We start from the raw sequence: 16,115 nt of genomic DNA, 5'->3' as shown, positions 1-16,115 counted from the left end.
CAGGGAGCATTTCCCTGTTAGTCTACACCTGTTAGTCTACACCTGTTGTTTATGACCAGCCAGGTAGCATTTCCCTGTTAGTCTACACCTGTTGTTTATGACCAGCCAGGGAGCATTTCCCTGTTAGTCTACACCTGTTGTTTATGACCAGCCAGGGAGCATTTCCCTGTTAGTCTACACCTGTTGTTTATGACCAGCCAGGGAGCATTTCCCTGTTAGTCTACACCTGTTGTTTATGACCAGCCAGGGAGCATTTCCCTGTTAGTCTACACCTGTTGTTTATGACCAGCCAGGGAGCATTTCACTGTTAGTCTACACCTGTTGTTTATGACCCGCCAGGGAGCATTTCACTGTTAGTCTACACCTGTTGTTTATGACCCGCCAGGGAGCATTTCACTGTTAGTCTACACCTGTTGTTTATGATCAGCCAGGGAGCATTTCCCTGTTAGTCTACACCTGTTGTTTATGACCAGCCAGGGAGCATTTCCCTGTTAGTCTACACCTGTTGTTTATGACCAGCCAGGGAGCATTTCCCTGTTAGTCTACACCTGTTGTTTATGACCAGCCAGGAAGCATTTCACTGTTAGTCTACACCTGTTGTTTATGACCAGCCAGGAAGCATTTCACTGTTAGTCTACACCTGTTGTTTATGACCAGCCAGGAAGCATTTCACTGTTAGTCTACACCTGTTGTTTATCAAGCATGTGACAAATCACATTTTTGGGAGGGGATTTGATCAACACCTGGATGTCTCAGATTCAAAGTTGTCTGGAGTATTCCTTATTTTTCAGCTATAGCCGCCAACGAGTCATTAGCTAGGACGTGGATTCAGGAAGGCCACCCCCCACCTCTCTGATTCAGAGGGTTAAATGCAGAAGACACATTTCGGTTGAATCCATTCAGTTGTGCAACTGACTAGGTATCCCCCCCTTTCCAACTGACTAGGTATCCCCCCCTTTCCAACTGACTAGGTATCCCCCCCTTTCCAACTGACTAGGTATCCCCCCCCTTTCCAACTGACTAGGTATCCCCCTTTCCAACTGACTAGGTATCCCCCCTTTCCAACTGACTAGGTATCCCCCTTTCCAACTGACTAGGTATCCCCCTTTCCAACTGACTAGGTATCCCCCCCTTTCCAACTGACTAGGTATCCCCCTTTCCAACTGACTAGGTATCCCCCTTTCCAACTGACTAGGTATCCCCCTTTCCAACTGACTAGGTATCCCCCCCTTTCCAACTGACTAGGTATCCCCCTTTCCAACTGACTAGGTATCCCCCTTTCCAACTGACTAGGTATCCCCCCTTTCCAACTGACTAGGTATCCCCCTTTCCAACTGACTAGGTATCCCCCTTTCCAACTGACTAGGTATCCCCCCTTTCCAACTGACTAGGTATCCCCCCTTTCCAACTGACTAGGTATCCCCCTTTCCAACTGACTAGGTATCCCCCTTTCCAACTGACTAGGTATCCCCCTTTCCAACTGACTAGGTATCCCCCCTTTCCAACTGACTAGGTATCCCCCCCTTTCCAACTGACTAGGTATCCCCCCTTTCCCAATTAAGAGCATCAACATGTAGCCAAACTGCACTACATCTCCAACCACACAGGTTTGCCCTCAGCCATCTCTATAGAGGTGATGCCCAGGGTTAGAGGTCAGACTCACCCTCATGGGATGTATATCAGCGTAGGGAGGTTTGCCCTCAAACATCTCTATAAAGGTGATGCCCAGGGTTAGAGGTCAGACTCACCCTCATGGGATGTATATCAGCGTAGGGAGGTTTGCCCTCAAACATCTCTATAAAGGTGATGCCCAGGGTTAGAGGTTAGACTCACCCTCATGGGATGTATATCAGCGTAGGGAGGTTTGCCCTCAGCCATCTCTATAGAGGTGATGCCCAGGGTTAGAGGTCAGACTCACCCTCATGGGATGTATATCAGCGTAGGGAGGTTTGCCCTCAGCCATCTCTATAGAGGTGATGCCCAGGGTTAGAGGTCAGACTCACCCTCATGGGATGTATATCAGCGTAGGGAGGTTTGCCCTCAGCCATCTCTATAGAGGTGATGCCCAGGGTTAGAGGTCAGACTCACCCTCATGGGATGTATATCAGCGTAGGGAGGTTTGCCCTCAGCCATCTCTATAGAGGTGATGCCCAGGGTTAGAGGTCAGACTCACCCTCATGGGATGTATATCAGCGTAGGGAGGTTTGCCCTCAGCCATCTCTATAGAGGTGATGCCCAGGGTTAGAGGTCAGACTCACCCTCATGGGATGTATATCAGCGTAGGGAGGTTTGCCCTCAGCCATCTCTATAGAGGTGATGCCCAGGGACCAGATGTCTGCCACACAGTTATATCCTATCTCCTGGATGACCTCTGGAGCCATCCAGAACGGAGTCCCGATCACCGTGTTCCGCTTTGCCATCGTGTCCTAGACAGGGACAGAATAATATGAGCATTAGTCTCATCTATATATAAACTTCTGTGATACACTGCTACAATCACTACAAGGATAATAAGAACGCCTGATCAAACTCACACCAGATTACATCGTTAGTCAGAATTCAGTTCAGGGAGACAGAGAGAGTTGAAGACAGACAGACAGACAGACAGGTAGACAGACAGACAGGCAGGCAGGTAGACTCAGACAGACAGGCAGACACAGACAGACAGGCAGGTAGACTCAGACAGACAGGCAGACACAGACAGACAGGCAGGTAGACACAGACAGACAGACAGACAGACACAGACAGACAGGCAGACACAGACAGACAGGCAGACACAGACAGGCAGACACAGACAGGCAGACACAGACAGGCAGGCAGACACAGACAGACAGACAGGCAGACACAGACAGACACAGACAGACAGGCAGACACAGACACAGACAGACAGGCAGACAGGCAGACACAGACAGGCAGACACAGACAGGCAGACAGAGACACAGACAGGCAGACAGAGACAGAGACACAGACAGGCAGACACAGACAGGCAGACACAGACAGGCAGACACAGACAGGCAGACACAGACAGGCAGACACAGACAGGAGGAGACAGACCGTGAGTTGTCCCGCTACTCCAAAGTCAGCCAGTTTGGCATGGCCCTCTGTGTTGAGGAGAATGTTGCCTGCCTTGATGTCTCTGTGGATCTTCCTCATGAAATGCAGATACTCCAGACCTTTCAATGTGGACTTGAGGATGGTGGCTATCTCATCCTCTGTGAGCTATACAAGAGATGGTATAAATGATTCATTCTGATAATTCAGTAGTCTATGAATACACATTAAAATCACGACCAATGAATGTTAAAAGGTTACCGAAGCACCAAAGGTCATCTTCATTCTCACACTTTTAGTCAATATACTGACCGTCTTATTGCGTAGTCTGATGATGTCTGAAACAGAGCCGGCTCCACAGTACTCCATCACTATCCACAGGTCTGTGTTCTTAAAGTAGCTGCCATAGTACTTCACCACATAGGGGCTGGACAGGAGGAGAGACAGAACAAACAGAGTGTGGTACTGGTGTAGTATATATAGATAGACATGTGAATATGGAGGAGACTGTTCTTCACCACATAGGGGCTGGACAGGAGGAGAGACAGAACAAACAGAGTGTGGTACTGGTGTAGTATATATAGATAGACATGTGAATATGGAGGAGACTGTTCTTCACCACATAGGGGCTGGACAGGAGGAGAGACAGAACAAACAGAGTGTGGTACTGGTGTAGTATATATAGATAGACATGTGAATATGGAGGAGACTGTACTTCACCACATAGGGGCTGGACAGGAGGAGAGACAGAACAAACAGAGTGTGGTACTGGTGTAGTAACAGAGTGTGGTACTGGTGTAGTATATATAGATAGACATGTGAATATGGAGGAGACTGTTCTTCACCACATAGGGGCTGGACAGGAGGAGAGACAGAACAAACAGAGTGTGGGGTACTGGTTATAGTAACAGAGTGTGGGGTACTGGTTATAGTAACAGAGTGGGGTACTGGTTATAGTAACAGAGTGTGGGGTACTGGTTATAGTAACAGAGTGTGGGGTACTGGTTATAGTAACAGAGTGTGGTACTGGTGTAGTATATATAGATAGACATGTGAATATGGAGGAGACTGTACTTCACCACATAGGGGCTGGACAGGAGGAGAGACAGAACAAACAGAGTGTGGTACTGGTGTAGTATATATAGATAGACATGTGAATATGGGGGAGACTGTTCTCCACCACATAGGGGCTGGACAGGAGGAGAGACAGAACAAACAGAGTGTGGGGTACTGGTTATAGTAACAGAGTGTGGGGTACTGGTTATAGTAACAGAGTGGGGTACTGGTTATAGTAACAGAGTGTGGGGTACTGGTTATAGTAACAGAGTGTGGGGTACTGGTTATAGTAACAGAGTGTGGTACTGGTGTAGTATATATAGATAGACATGTGAATATGGGGGAGACTGTTCTTCACCACATAGGGGCTGGACAGGAGGAGAGACAGAACAAACAGAGTGTGGTACTGGTTATAGTAACAGAGTGGGGTACTGGTGTAGTATATATAGATAGACATGTGAATATGGAGGAGACTGTACTTCACCACATAGGGGCTGGACAGGAGGAGAGACAGAACCAACAGAGTGTGGTACTGGTGTAGTATATATAGATAGACATGTGAATATGGAGGAGACTGTTCTTCACCACATAGGGGCTGGACAGGAGGAGAGACAGAACAAACAGAGTGTGGTACTGGTTATAGTAACAGAGTGGGGTACTGGTGTAGTATATATAGATAGACATGTGAATATGGGGGAGACTGTTCTCCTCTCACATAGCCTCTGGAGCCATGCTAGCTCTGCCTGATGAACGTCTGGGCCAGAGAGTCTTTCCTCTCTTACATACAGAATACCTGTCACACTGCTGCATGATGGATATCTCCTTGATGATCTCCTGGAGGTCTGACTCAACAGGCACCTGTTTGATAGCCACCACCTGGCCTGACTCCTTATGGATGGCTTTAAACACACTGCCATAGGACCTGGAGGAGATGAATCAAGACAGTGGAAATGATGCAGAAAGTACCAAAGACCAGGATCCTGTATAACATATTAGAGGTTCCATCAGCCAAATATTTCATAAATCTAGTCATTATCATAATGTCAATGTACACAAACAACTCTTTTCATTAGAAATGTTATTCAGGTTATAATGATGTAAAAAAAAATAATATGATGAATTAATATTCTCACCCTTCACCAAGTTTTTCCAGAACATCAAAGACCTCCTCTGGTTGTTTTGTTAGACTGTCTTCACTCAGTTTCTTCAGCTTGCTGTGGAGGAAGAGAATCAACCACAGAAATAAATAGAACAGGAATCCCCATTCAAGTCAATGATGGAATAATGGCCATTTTGAGTGTACCCATGGCAGGAAGTAAAAGCAGGAAGTGTACCCTTCAATCTGTGCTGTGATTTGTTGAGTCAACTCAACTTACATTAGACAAAAAAAAAAATACATTCCATCACATGAGCTACATCAGCTGACATTTGAATGAACATTCTACATTACCATGGAAATCCAGCATCAGTTGATAGGCCAATTCAAATGACCATGGAAATGGCATCACAATAACAGGCAGTCATTGCGAGTGTATCCTTGAGTTTACCAGTGAACTTCCCAGGGTTCAAGCAAAGATGTTTATATCTAACCCAAGACAGACCACAGCTTGTTGTTACCAATCGGAGCAAATTAATCACAGTAGGCAGAACAAGAAAGGGGATATTAACTTATATATATAAACACCTACTCTGTGAAGTGTGAGTGTGCAATAACTAAATTCACTCTTGCACTACTAAACAACACACTTTTTTGAAAGTTTGGCAAAGGTTAAAGACTACATGTTTTTGTTTTTTTAAAACTTTTTTAAAACTTAGTCCACTCTGTTTTTCGAAACAGAAAACTATATTGGTCAACTCTTTCCTCAATGAGAAAATTAGTAGTATGTTGTCCAAAATCCATCTCCTACCACGGCCGGACATTGGGCTTCCACTCACCACCATTATTTGCTAGTGAGTGGAAACGTCAACCGGATGCTTCACACTTATACATCCGGTAAAAATATCTGTCATTGTTCTCTCTGTGGCTAGAGGTTCCAAGTCTGTTCTATTCATTCTATTTCTATGGCATCAACAACACGACAAGAATTGTGGAACTGGGTCCACAGGGAGTTTTATATAACTTATGCTGAAGTAACTAGCTATCTTTTTAGGCAAAAAAAGTTAACATTACAAGAACACACAAATCAGCTAACATTAAACAGATGTTGTCAACCTAAACAACTAGCTAACGGTAGCTACCTAGCATTGAGTTACATTAAGGTAATTTAAAACATCTACTGTTAGCTAGCTAGATAACTAACGTTACAAGTCAAAGTGGTGAAGCTAACGTTATCTTATAAGAAATTACAAATATTGTTACCTACAGCCACAGATTGAAAAATATTTGATTTAACGTTAGCTGTCGAGGCTAATTTAGCGAGCTAACTAACATACATAACTTGTACTTTTCCAAGCGAATCAAACGTACACATACCTTTTGGGCGCTGTCGGCTCCATGGTGTACAACTAAAGACAATCTCCTTTGAATTTACAAACGCTGAAATATAACCAAATCAAAATAATATTTTCATTCTTTGCTGTCGTTGTTTCAGGCAGCTGTGCGGTGTGTCATGGCACTCACCTTCTTCTTCGAAGAGATTTGAAGGCGGTTGGCATCCAGTAAATGTTGCATTACCGCCCCCTAGTACTCTGGAGTACAACTCCCTTACACTTTTTATACATTTTTATAATCAAAAATCAACAAAAAAGAAAAACAAAATATCCTACCATTTAACACTACACTCACAAAATAATAATAAATACCCTACTCCACAATTTAAATCTATTTAGTCCTACTTCAGGCCAACAGCCTGAAAGGATGGGACGCCATCACGAAACACACCCTGTAGCGAATACGCTGATTCGGTGTGCGAGTTCATTAGAACGTGCGTTGAAGATGTCGTTCCCATAGCAACGATTAAAACATTCCCAAACCAGAGACCGTGGATTGATGGCAGCATTCGCGTGAAACTGAAAGCGCGAACCACTGCTTTTAATCAGGGCAAGGTGACCGGAAACATGACCGAATACAAACAGTGTTGCTATTCCCTCCGCAAGGCAATCAAACAAGCTAAGCGTCAGTATAGAGACAAAGTAGAATCTCAATTCAACGGCTCAGACACAAGAGGTATGTGACAGGGTCTACAGTCAATCACGGATTACAAAAAGAAAACCAGCTCCTTCACGGACCAGGATGTCTTGCTCCCAGGCAGACTAAATAACTTTTTTGCCCGCTTTGAGGACAATACAGTGCCACTGACACGGCCTGCAACCAAAACATGCAGACTCTCCTTCACTGCAGCCGAGGTGAGTAAAACATTTAAACGTGTTAACCCTCGCAAGGCTGCAGGCCCAGACGGCATCCCCAGCCGCGCCCTCAGAGCATGCGCAAACCAGCTGGCTGGTGTGTTTACGGACGTATTCAATCAATCCCTATCCCAGTCTGCTGTTCCCACATGCTTCAAGAGGGCCACCATTGTTCCTGTTCCCAAGAAAGCTAAGGTAACTGAGCTAAACGACTACCGCCCCGTAGCACTCACTTCCGTCATCATGAAGTGCTTTGAGGGACTAGTCAAGGACCATATCACCTCCACCCTACCTGACACCCTAGACCCACTCCAATTTGCTTACCGCCCAAATAGGTCCACAGACGATGCAATCTCAACCACACTGCACACTGCCCTAACCCACCTGGACAAGAGGAATACCTATGTGAGAATGCTGTTCATCGACTACAGCTCGGCATTTAACACCATAGTACTCTCCAAGCTCGTCATCAAGCTCGAGACCCTGGGTCTCGACCCCGCCCTGTGCAACTGGGTACTGGACTTCCTGACGGGCCGCCCCCAGGTGGTGAGGGTAGGCAACAACATCTCCACCCCGCTGATCCTCAACAGTGGGGCCCCACAAGGGTGCGTTCTGAGCCCTCTCCTGTACTCCCTGTTCACCCACGACTGCGTGGCCACGCACGCCTCCAACTCAATCATCAAGTTTGCGGACAACACAACAGTGGTAGGCTTGATTACCAACAACGATGAGACGGCCTACAGGGAGGAGGTGAGGGCCCTCGGAGTGTGGTGTCAGGAAAATAACCTCACACTCAACGTCAACAAAACTAAGAAGATGATTGTGGACTTCAGGAAACAGCAGAGGGAACACCCCCCTATCCACACCGATGGAACAGTAGTGGAGAGGGTAGTAAGTTTCAAGTTCCTCGGCATACACATCACAGACAAACTGAATTGGTCCACCCACACAGACAGCATCGTGAAGAAGGTGCAGCAGCGCCTCTTCAACCTCAGGAGGCTGAAGAAATTCGGCTTGTCACCAAAAGCACTCACACACTTCTACAGATGCACAATCGAGAGCATCCTGGCGGGCTATATCACCGCCTGGTACGGCAACTGCTCCGCCCACAACCGTAAGGCTCTCCAGAGGGTAGTGAGGTCTGCACAACGCATCACCGGGGGCAAACTACCTGCCCTCCAGGACACCTACACCACCCGATGTTACAGGAAGGCCATAAAGATCATCAAGGACAACAACCACCCGAGCCACTGCCTGTTCACCCCGCTATCATCCAGAAGGCGAGGTCAGTACAGGTGCATCAAAGCTGAGACAGAGAGACTGAAAAACAGCTTCTATCTCAAGGCCATCAGACTGTTAAACAGCCACCACTAACATTGAGTGGCTGCTGCCAACACACTGACTCAACTCCAGCCACTTTAATAATGGGAATTGATGGGAAATGATGTAAAATATATAACTAGCCACTTTAAACAATGCTACCTAATATAATGTTTACATACCCTACATTATTCATCTCATATGTATACGTATATAATGTACTCTATATCATCTACTGCATCTTTATGGAATACATACATTTACATTTACATTTAAGTCATTTAGCAGACGCTCTTATCCAGAGCGACTTACAAATTGGTGCGTTCACCTTATGACATCCAGTGGAACAGTAGTGCATCTAAATCTTTTAAGGGGGGGGGGGTGAGAGGGATTACTTTATCCTATCCTAGGTATTCCTTAAAGAGGTGGGGTTTCAGGTGTCTCCGGAAGGTGGTGATTGACTCCGCTGTCCTGGCGTCGTGAGGGAGTTTGTTCCACCATTGGGGGGCCAGAGCAGCGAACAGTTTTGACTGGGCTGAGCGGGAACTGTACTTCCTCAGTGGTAGGGAGGCGAGCAGGCCAGAGGTGTATGAACGCAGTGCCCTTGTTTGGGTGTAGGGCCTGATCAGAGCCTGGAGGTACTTTAACTTTGTTTACATACTCATCTCATATGTATATACTGTACTCGATACCATCTACTGTATCTTGCCTATGCCGTTCTGTACCATCACTCATTCATATATCTTTATGTACATATTCTTTATCCCCGTACACTTGTGTGTATAAGACAGTAGTTTTGGAATTGTTAGTTAGATTACTTGTTGGTTATTACTGCATTGTCGGAACTAGAACCACAAGCATTTCGCTACACTCGCATTAACATCTGCTAACCATGTGTATGTGACAAATACAATTTGATTTGATTTGATTTAGCTCTGCAAATCAACCATTCCAGTGTTTTACTTGCTATATTGTATTTACTTTGCCACCATGGCATTTTTTTGCCTTTACCTCCCTTATCTCACCTCACTTGCTCACATCGTATATAGACTTATTTTTCTACTGTATTATTGACTGTGTTTGTTTTACTCCATGTGTAACTCTGTGTTGTTGTATGTGTCGAACTGCTTTGCTTTATCTTGGCCAGGTCGCAGTTGTAAATGCCTACCTGGTTAAATAAAGGTGAAATAATTAAAAAATAAAAATAATAATTAATAAACCCCCACTGCCTTCCATTCTACTAGCTAACATGCAATCATTGGAAAATAAAATCGACGACCTTCGAGGAAGATTAAACTACCAATGGGACATTAAAAACCTTACTATCTTATACTATCTTGTGGCTGAACGACGACATTATCAACATACAGTTGGCTGGTTATATGCTGTATCGGCAGGACAGAACAGCAGCGTCTGGTAAGACAAGGGGGGCCGACTATATATTGTAAACAGCTGGTGCACTATATCTAAGGAAGTCTCAAGGTTTTGCACGCCTAACGTAGAGTATCTCATGATAAGTTGTAGACCACACTATCTACCTAGAGAGTTTGCATCTGTATTTTTCGTAGCTGTCTACATACCACCACAGACCGATGCTGGCACTAAGACTGGACTCAATGAGCTGTATACCGCCATAAGCAAACAGGAAAAAGCTCATCCAGAGGTGGCGCTCCTAGTGGCCGGGGACTGTAATGCAGGGAAACAAATCAGTTTTACCAAATTACTCAGCATGTTAAATGTGCAACCAGAGGGAAAAAAACCCTAGACCACCTTTTCTCCCACTCAGAGACACATACTGTACAAAGCTCTCCCTCCGCCTCCATTTGGCAAATCTGACCATAATTCTATCCTCCTCATTCCTGTTTACAAGCAAATATTAAAGCAGGAAGAAACAGTGACTCGGTCAATAAAGAAGTGGTCAGATGAAGTAGACGCTAAGCTACAGGACTGTTTTGCTAGCACAGACTGGAATATGTTCTGGGATTCTTCCGATGGCATTGAGGAGTACACCACATCAGTCATTTGCTTCATCAATAAGCGCATTGAGGACGTCGTCCCCACAGTGACCGTACATACATACCCCAACCAGAAGCCATAGATTACAGGCAACATCCTCACTGAGCTAAAGGCTAGAGCTGCCACTTTCAAGGAGCAAGATTCTAACCCGGAAGCTTATAAGAAATCCCACTATGCCCTCTGACAAACCATCAAACAGGAAAAGAAAAGATTTGGCATGGATCTTCAGTTCCTCAAAAGTTTATACAGCTGCACCATCGAGAGCATCGTGACCGGTTGTGTTACTGCCTGGTAAGGCAACTGCTCGGACTCCGACCACAAGGCACTACAGAGGGTAGTGCGTATGGCCCAGTACATCACTGGGACCAAGCTTCCTGCCATCCAGGACCTCTATACCAAGTGGTGTCAGAGGAAGGCCCTAAAAATTGTCAAAGAGCCACCCTAGTCATGGACTGTTCTCTCTGCAACCACACGGCAAGCGGTACCGGAGCGCCAAGTCTACATCCGAGAGGCTTCTAACAGCTTCTACCCCAAAGCCATAAGACTCCTGAACATCTAATCCAATGGCTACCCTGACTGTTTGCATTTCCCCCCTCTTTTATGCCACTGCTACTCTCTGTTATTATCTATGCATAGTCACTTTAATAACTCAACCTACATGTACATATTACCTCAATTACCTTGACTAACCTTTGCCCCTGCACATGACTCCGTTGTCCAATAATTCAAATAAAGCAGCAATAGCCAAGCATGATGGAAGGTTAGTGCTATCTGGAATCCTTGGGACATCCCTACCCTAAACAAATGCTCTGTATGGTCAATCCGTCATCGCAGCATTTTCTGTGATACGGCCTCTGCAGAAGTCAGGGCATTCATACTTATTGAGCTTTGCGGAGCGGAGCTGTTGTCAAGGAAGTGAGTTTGTGTCTATACAGGACCTCCCACCCCCACCTACCGTCAACCAATTATGTCAATGGGGAGCTAAACGGAGCCCTCCTCATTGTTACAAATTTGGGAGGCGCACGGCGATGCGTTACGAAGCTCAATTTGGCCTCTGCAAGTCTACAGAGGCTCTGCAATTGCGTCACTGTCACGCCCTGACCTTAGAGATACTATTTTCTCTATGTTTGTTAGGTCAGGGTGTGACTCGGGTGGGAAGTCTATGCTTTCTATTTCGTTGTTTTGGCCGGTCTATTTCGTTGTTTTGGCCGGGTATGATTCTCAATCAGGGACAGCTGTTTATCGTTGTCTCTGATTGGGAATCATACTTAGACAGTCCTTTTTCCCCTCTGTCATTTGTGGGATCTTATTTTTTGCATTGGTTGTTATTTTTCCCTGCAGAACGTCACGTTCGTATTTGTTTTGTTGTTGTCGGTGTTCATTAATTAATAAATAGAGTGAACGCTGCGCTTTGGTCCACTTCTTCCCATGACGATCGTGACAGTCACACCCTGTGTCAGCAAATTATATATATTTTTAAACGCAACGGGGCTGGCCTACACTCCAATGGGTGGCAATACATTTTTTTTAACTAAGCAAGTCAAATAAGAATGTGTTCTTAACTTCAATGGCGGCCTAGGAACAGTGGTTTAACTGCATCGTTCAGGGGCAGAATGACAGATGTTTACTTTGTCAGCTCTGGGGATTCGATAACACCAACCTTTAGGTTACTGTCCCAATTCTCTAACCACTAGGCTACCTGCCGCCCCGTTATAATGCACCAAAACGTTGGTTAAACCCTAACCTAAGAAGAAGAATCACGTCCTTGATCAAGCAAAAGGGTTCGGTCTTTTGGTGTCTAGGGCTCTATTTGACCTTCTCGGAGGAACATGAATAATTAAATGTCGGTCGGCCGTGACTGGCCTAACACTTCAGTCCAGGAGGTGGCGATGTTAAAGGCCGGTCCGCCAACCCAAACCCAGAGAAGAAGAATCACGTTGTTTCGACGCACGCTGGAATGAGAGAAACAAATACACATCTTTAGCATTTAAATTAAAAAAAAAAAAAATTAAACCGGTGGGTTATCTATTTCATACTGAATTGGGTTATAACATGCTATAATATTTCCCAGTTATTTTTTTATGGTATTTTAAAGTGGTTGTCTGTGGGTAGTTGTTCTGTTTGCTGCTCTTAGCTAACTTTAGCTAGGTAGCTTACGCTAGCCAGGAAACCATTCACATGTAGTTAGCAGCTAGCTAAGGCTAATTCACAGATGACAGGAGTTAGATATCGTAATATTTGGCTAAATTGCTGAGATAATTATGCTTTTGGGTCACTTAGCAAACCAGTTATGTTAGATAGTCATAACATCATTTATAAACCACGCAGTTTCGGGAGTTGCACATAAATTGGTTACACTGTCTCAAACGGTACTGAAAATGTTATCTGATTTTCTCCAGATTCAAGCATGGACACTCAAAAAGACGTGCAACCCCCCAAGCAACAGCCTATGATCTACATATGTGGGGGTAATGTCTGCTGTTCGGAAGCTGTAATATTGTACATGGCACAGTGTGTTTGAGGTGCTATTTTACCATTGTTTCTAAAAATCCATGCTTTGTCTTTGTACTGCAACTAAACCTGTTAGTGACTTTTCATAACATGCCCTTCAGTATCCTTGTTTTGTTCACCCATATCTACATATGTAGTTACATGATAGATGTACTACTGCAGCGCCTGCCTTACCTGCTGACTAGACTGGGCACGTGTGTGCTTCCTTAGCGCCATCACAAACATGTTGATTTTGTCCATCCAAACCAGATGCGACCAGGACGTGCAGGTTGAAATATCAAAACAATCTCTTAACCAACTATTTTAATTTGGGGACAGGTCGATACAGAATAAATATTCATGGCCATTTAGCTAGCTTGCTGTTGCTAGGTCATTTGTCCTGGGAAATAAACATTGGGTTGTTATTTTACCTGAAATGCACAAGGTCCTCTACTCTGACAATTAATCCACAGATAAAAGGGTAAATGGAGTTTGTTTCTAGCATTCTGTCCTCCAGGATTCTAATGATTTTTTCTTTGGACTTTATATGGCGGTTGGCACCCAACTTTAAGGTGCATTACTACCAACTGGACTGTAGTGTGGACCTCATTTCAGCTTCCAATCACCCACATAGGTTTATGCTCCTAAAAACCAATGAGGAGATGTGAGCGGCGGGACTTGCAGCACATCAAGCCTAAAAAAATAAAGAAAACTTCTATTTTATCGCCTGGCTACGCAAACGCTCGTCGATGCGCGCAAGCAGTTTGGATGAAGTGATTGAATAACATGTATGTGTAAATTTATTTTGTATTTTGCAACGCTCGCGCACGTAACGCAAGCGGTGTGGTCAGCATGTCACAGAATGTTTGATGTACTACTGCAGCTCCTGCCTACCAGTATGTCTGTGATGTAGTAGCTGCTGAAATGTTTTTCTCCTAACAGAATGCCACACTGAAAATGAAATTAAGGCCCGTGATCCAATCAGATGCAGAGAGTGTGGATACAGAATCATGTACAAGAAGAGAACAAAGAGATGTATCCTTTGAAATATATATTAAGGTTTTAAATAGGTGCTGAAACCTCTAGGAATGAATCCAGGGTTTTATGGATCAAAAGGTGGGGGGTTTGGCAATGGGCACGGTCGGCGCGGCTGAATTTTAGAGAATTTGAAGCCCCTTATCTTTTGTTTTGATGCATTTGTTAAAGCCAATTTCTTGCCATTCAAATTTCAATGGAGCCGATAGATTTGATTGATTGTTAGTTCTCAAAGATTATATTACAAAAAATATATAGGCCCCCCCACCTTCATACAATCCTGCAGGTGGAGGTTCTGGGCTGGCGTGGTTACACATGGTCTGCTTTTGTGAGGCCGGTTGGACGTACTGCCGAATTCTCTAAAACGATGTTGGAGTAGAGAACATTACATTCTCTGGCGAAAGCTCTGGTTGACATTCCTGCAGTTGGCATGCCACTTGCACACTCAAAGCTAGAGACATCTGTGGCAGTGTGGTGTGACAAAACGGTGCATTTTAAAGTGGTCTTTCATTGTCGCCAGCACAAGGTGCACCTGTGTAATGATCATACTGCTTAATCAGCTTCTTGATATGCCAACCCTGTTAGGTGGATGGATTATCTTGGCAAAGGAGAAATGCTCACTACCAGAGATGTAAACACATTTTTGCACAAAATTAGAGAGAAATTAGCTTTTTGTGCATTAAAAAAATGTAGGATTTTCTTCAGTTTATGATACATGGGACCAACACTTTACATGTTTTATATTTTTGTTCAGTGTGTATAAATACTTTTCTTACAGTTTGGACTTGGGCGGCCGAAGAAACGCTTAGGCGGCCCGGCCCGCCCAATGGTTTCTTTGGCAGACAAATCCCTGGAATCATTAGTGTACGTTATAGAAAAATGCCCTGAAATTGACTAGCGTCCTGTCTAGGGGCTCAAGCTGCCTCACGCAACATAAACAGGATGTAGGCTCCTGCTCCTATGAGCTGTTCCGATTCGCACACAAGCCAAAACTACATTCCTTGACTCTGACTCCAGTGGTTGTGTTTGACGCTCGGTGACGACGACAACATTGACTAGGCACATTTTTATTCTGTTCGTTTTTAGGGTGTCACAGTGTAAATAAATTTGATTTACAAGTCACCAACTCTTTATTCTTTCTAAGAAATTCCACCTTTGACAGGCTTGGGAAGCTGTGGGATGAGAGGGCCAAGCCTATGGGTTCGTAGCTTCAACCCCGCAGCACACACACACACCAACTGATTAATGGACTGCTGAATACATATTTTTCTCTTGTTTCGTTTGCTCTTTTCAGTATTATGTCTACCTCTGATAAACTACCCAGGAAAGGGCTGAAAACAGCCCATATTAATATATGCAGCCTTAGAAATAAGGTTAATCAAATCAATAACTTGCTAACATCAGATAACATTCATATATTAGTCATTTCTGAGACTCACTTAGATAATTCATTTGATGATACAGCAGTAGCAATACAAGGATATAACATTCATAGAAGAGACAGAATTGCATTTATGGGAGAGGTGTTGCTATATATTCAGAGCCATATCCCTGTAATGCTTAGAGAATATCTTATGTCTTGTTATTGAAGTGTTGTGGTTGCAGGTTCCCTTGGCACATCTAAAGCCCTTTCTTTTGGGATGTTGCTATCGCGCAAACAGTCAGTATCGAAATAATGCTTGATAGTGTATGTGATGTAAACAGAGAGGTCTACTTTCTTGGGGACCTGAATATTGACTGGTTTTCCAGTTATTGATAAACATGCATCTCAAGGACATTCAGAGTCTTGTCCCGAAGCCATT

General features: G+C 44.5%; 2 protein-coding genes across 2 annotated transcripts in view; one reads left to right on the top strand and one right to left on the bottom strand.

The window, feature by feature from the left end:
• Positions 1–6,740, bottom strand: part of stk3 (serine/threonine kinase 3 (STE20 homolog, yeast)) — a 38,067-nt gene extending 31,327 nt beyond the window's left edge. The window contains exons 1-6 of the mRNA XM_065020095.1: positions 6,581–6,740; positions 5,241–5,321; positions 4,901–5,029; positions 3,364–3,478; positions 3,055–3,219; positions 2,259–2,426 (exon numbers count right to left, since the gene is read on the bottom strand). Of these exons, the coding sequence (XP_064876167.1) occupies positions 2,259–2,426; positions 3,055–3,219; positions 3,364–3,478; positions 4,901–5,029; positions 5,241–5,321; positions 6,581–6,603 (681 nt within the window). The 5' untranslated portion in view covers positions 6,604–6,740. The remainder of the gene's footprint in view (positions 1–2,258; positions 2,427–3,054; positions 3,220–3,363; positions 3,479–4,900; positions 5,030–5,240; positions 5,322–6,580) is intronic.
• Positions 6,741–12,692: 5,952 nt separating this feature from the next.
• On the top strand, positions 12,693–15,435 carry LOC115118827 (DNA-directed RNA polymerases I, II, and III subunit RPABC4). Its single transcript, XM_029647554.2, has 4 exons — positions 12,693–12,804; positions 13,188–13,256; positions 14,221–14,313; positions 15,331–15,435. Exons 2-4 carry the CDS (start codon positions 13,196–13,198, stop codon positions 15,351–15,353), a joined length of 177 nt encoding a protein of 58 aa, XP_029503414.1. The 5' UTR covers positions 12,693–12,804; positions 13,188–13,195; the 3' UTR covers positions 15,354–15,435.
• The last annotated feature ends 680 nt before the right edge of the window (positions 15,436–16,115 follow it).

The sequence above is a fragment of the Oncorhynchus nerka genome, linkage group LG7 (assembly GCF_034236695.1).
Source record: "Oncorhynchus nerka isolate Pitt River linkage group LG7, Oner_Uvic_2.0, whole genome shotgun sequence".
NCBI lineage: Eukaryota > Metazoa > Chordata > Actinopteri > Salmoniformes > Salmonidae > Oncorhynchus > Oncorhynchus nerka.
Note: the sequence above shows the minus strand (reverse complement) of the source record. Positions and strands in the feature narration are given on the sequence as shown.

Bases quoted from the DNA above. Each gene is read 5' to 3' on its own strand.
- LOC115118827 (XM_029647554.2), top strand. From the start codon at position 13,196: ATGGACACTCAAAAAGACGTGCAACCCCCCAAGCAACAGCCTATGATC. The intron at 13,257-14,220 runs GTAATGTCTGCT...TTCTCCTAACAG, and splicing joins TATGATCTACATATGTGGGG to AATGCCACACTGAAAATGAA. The intron at 14,314-15,330 runs GTATCCTTTGAA...CTCTGACTCCAG, and splicing joins CAAGAAGAGAACAAAGAGAT to TGGTTGTGTTTGACGCTCGG.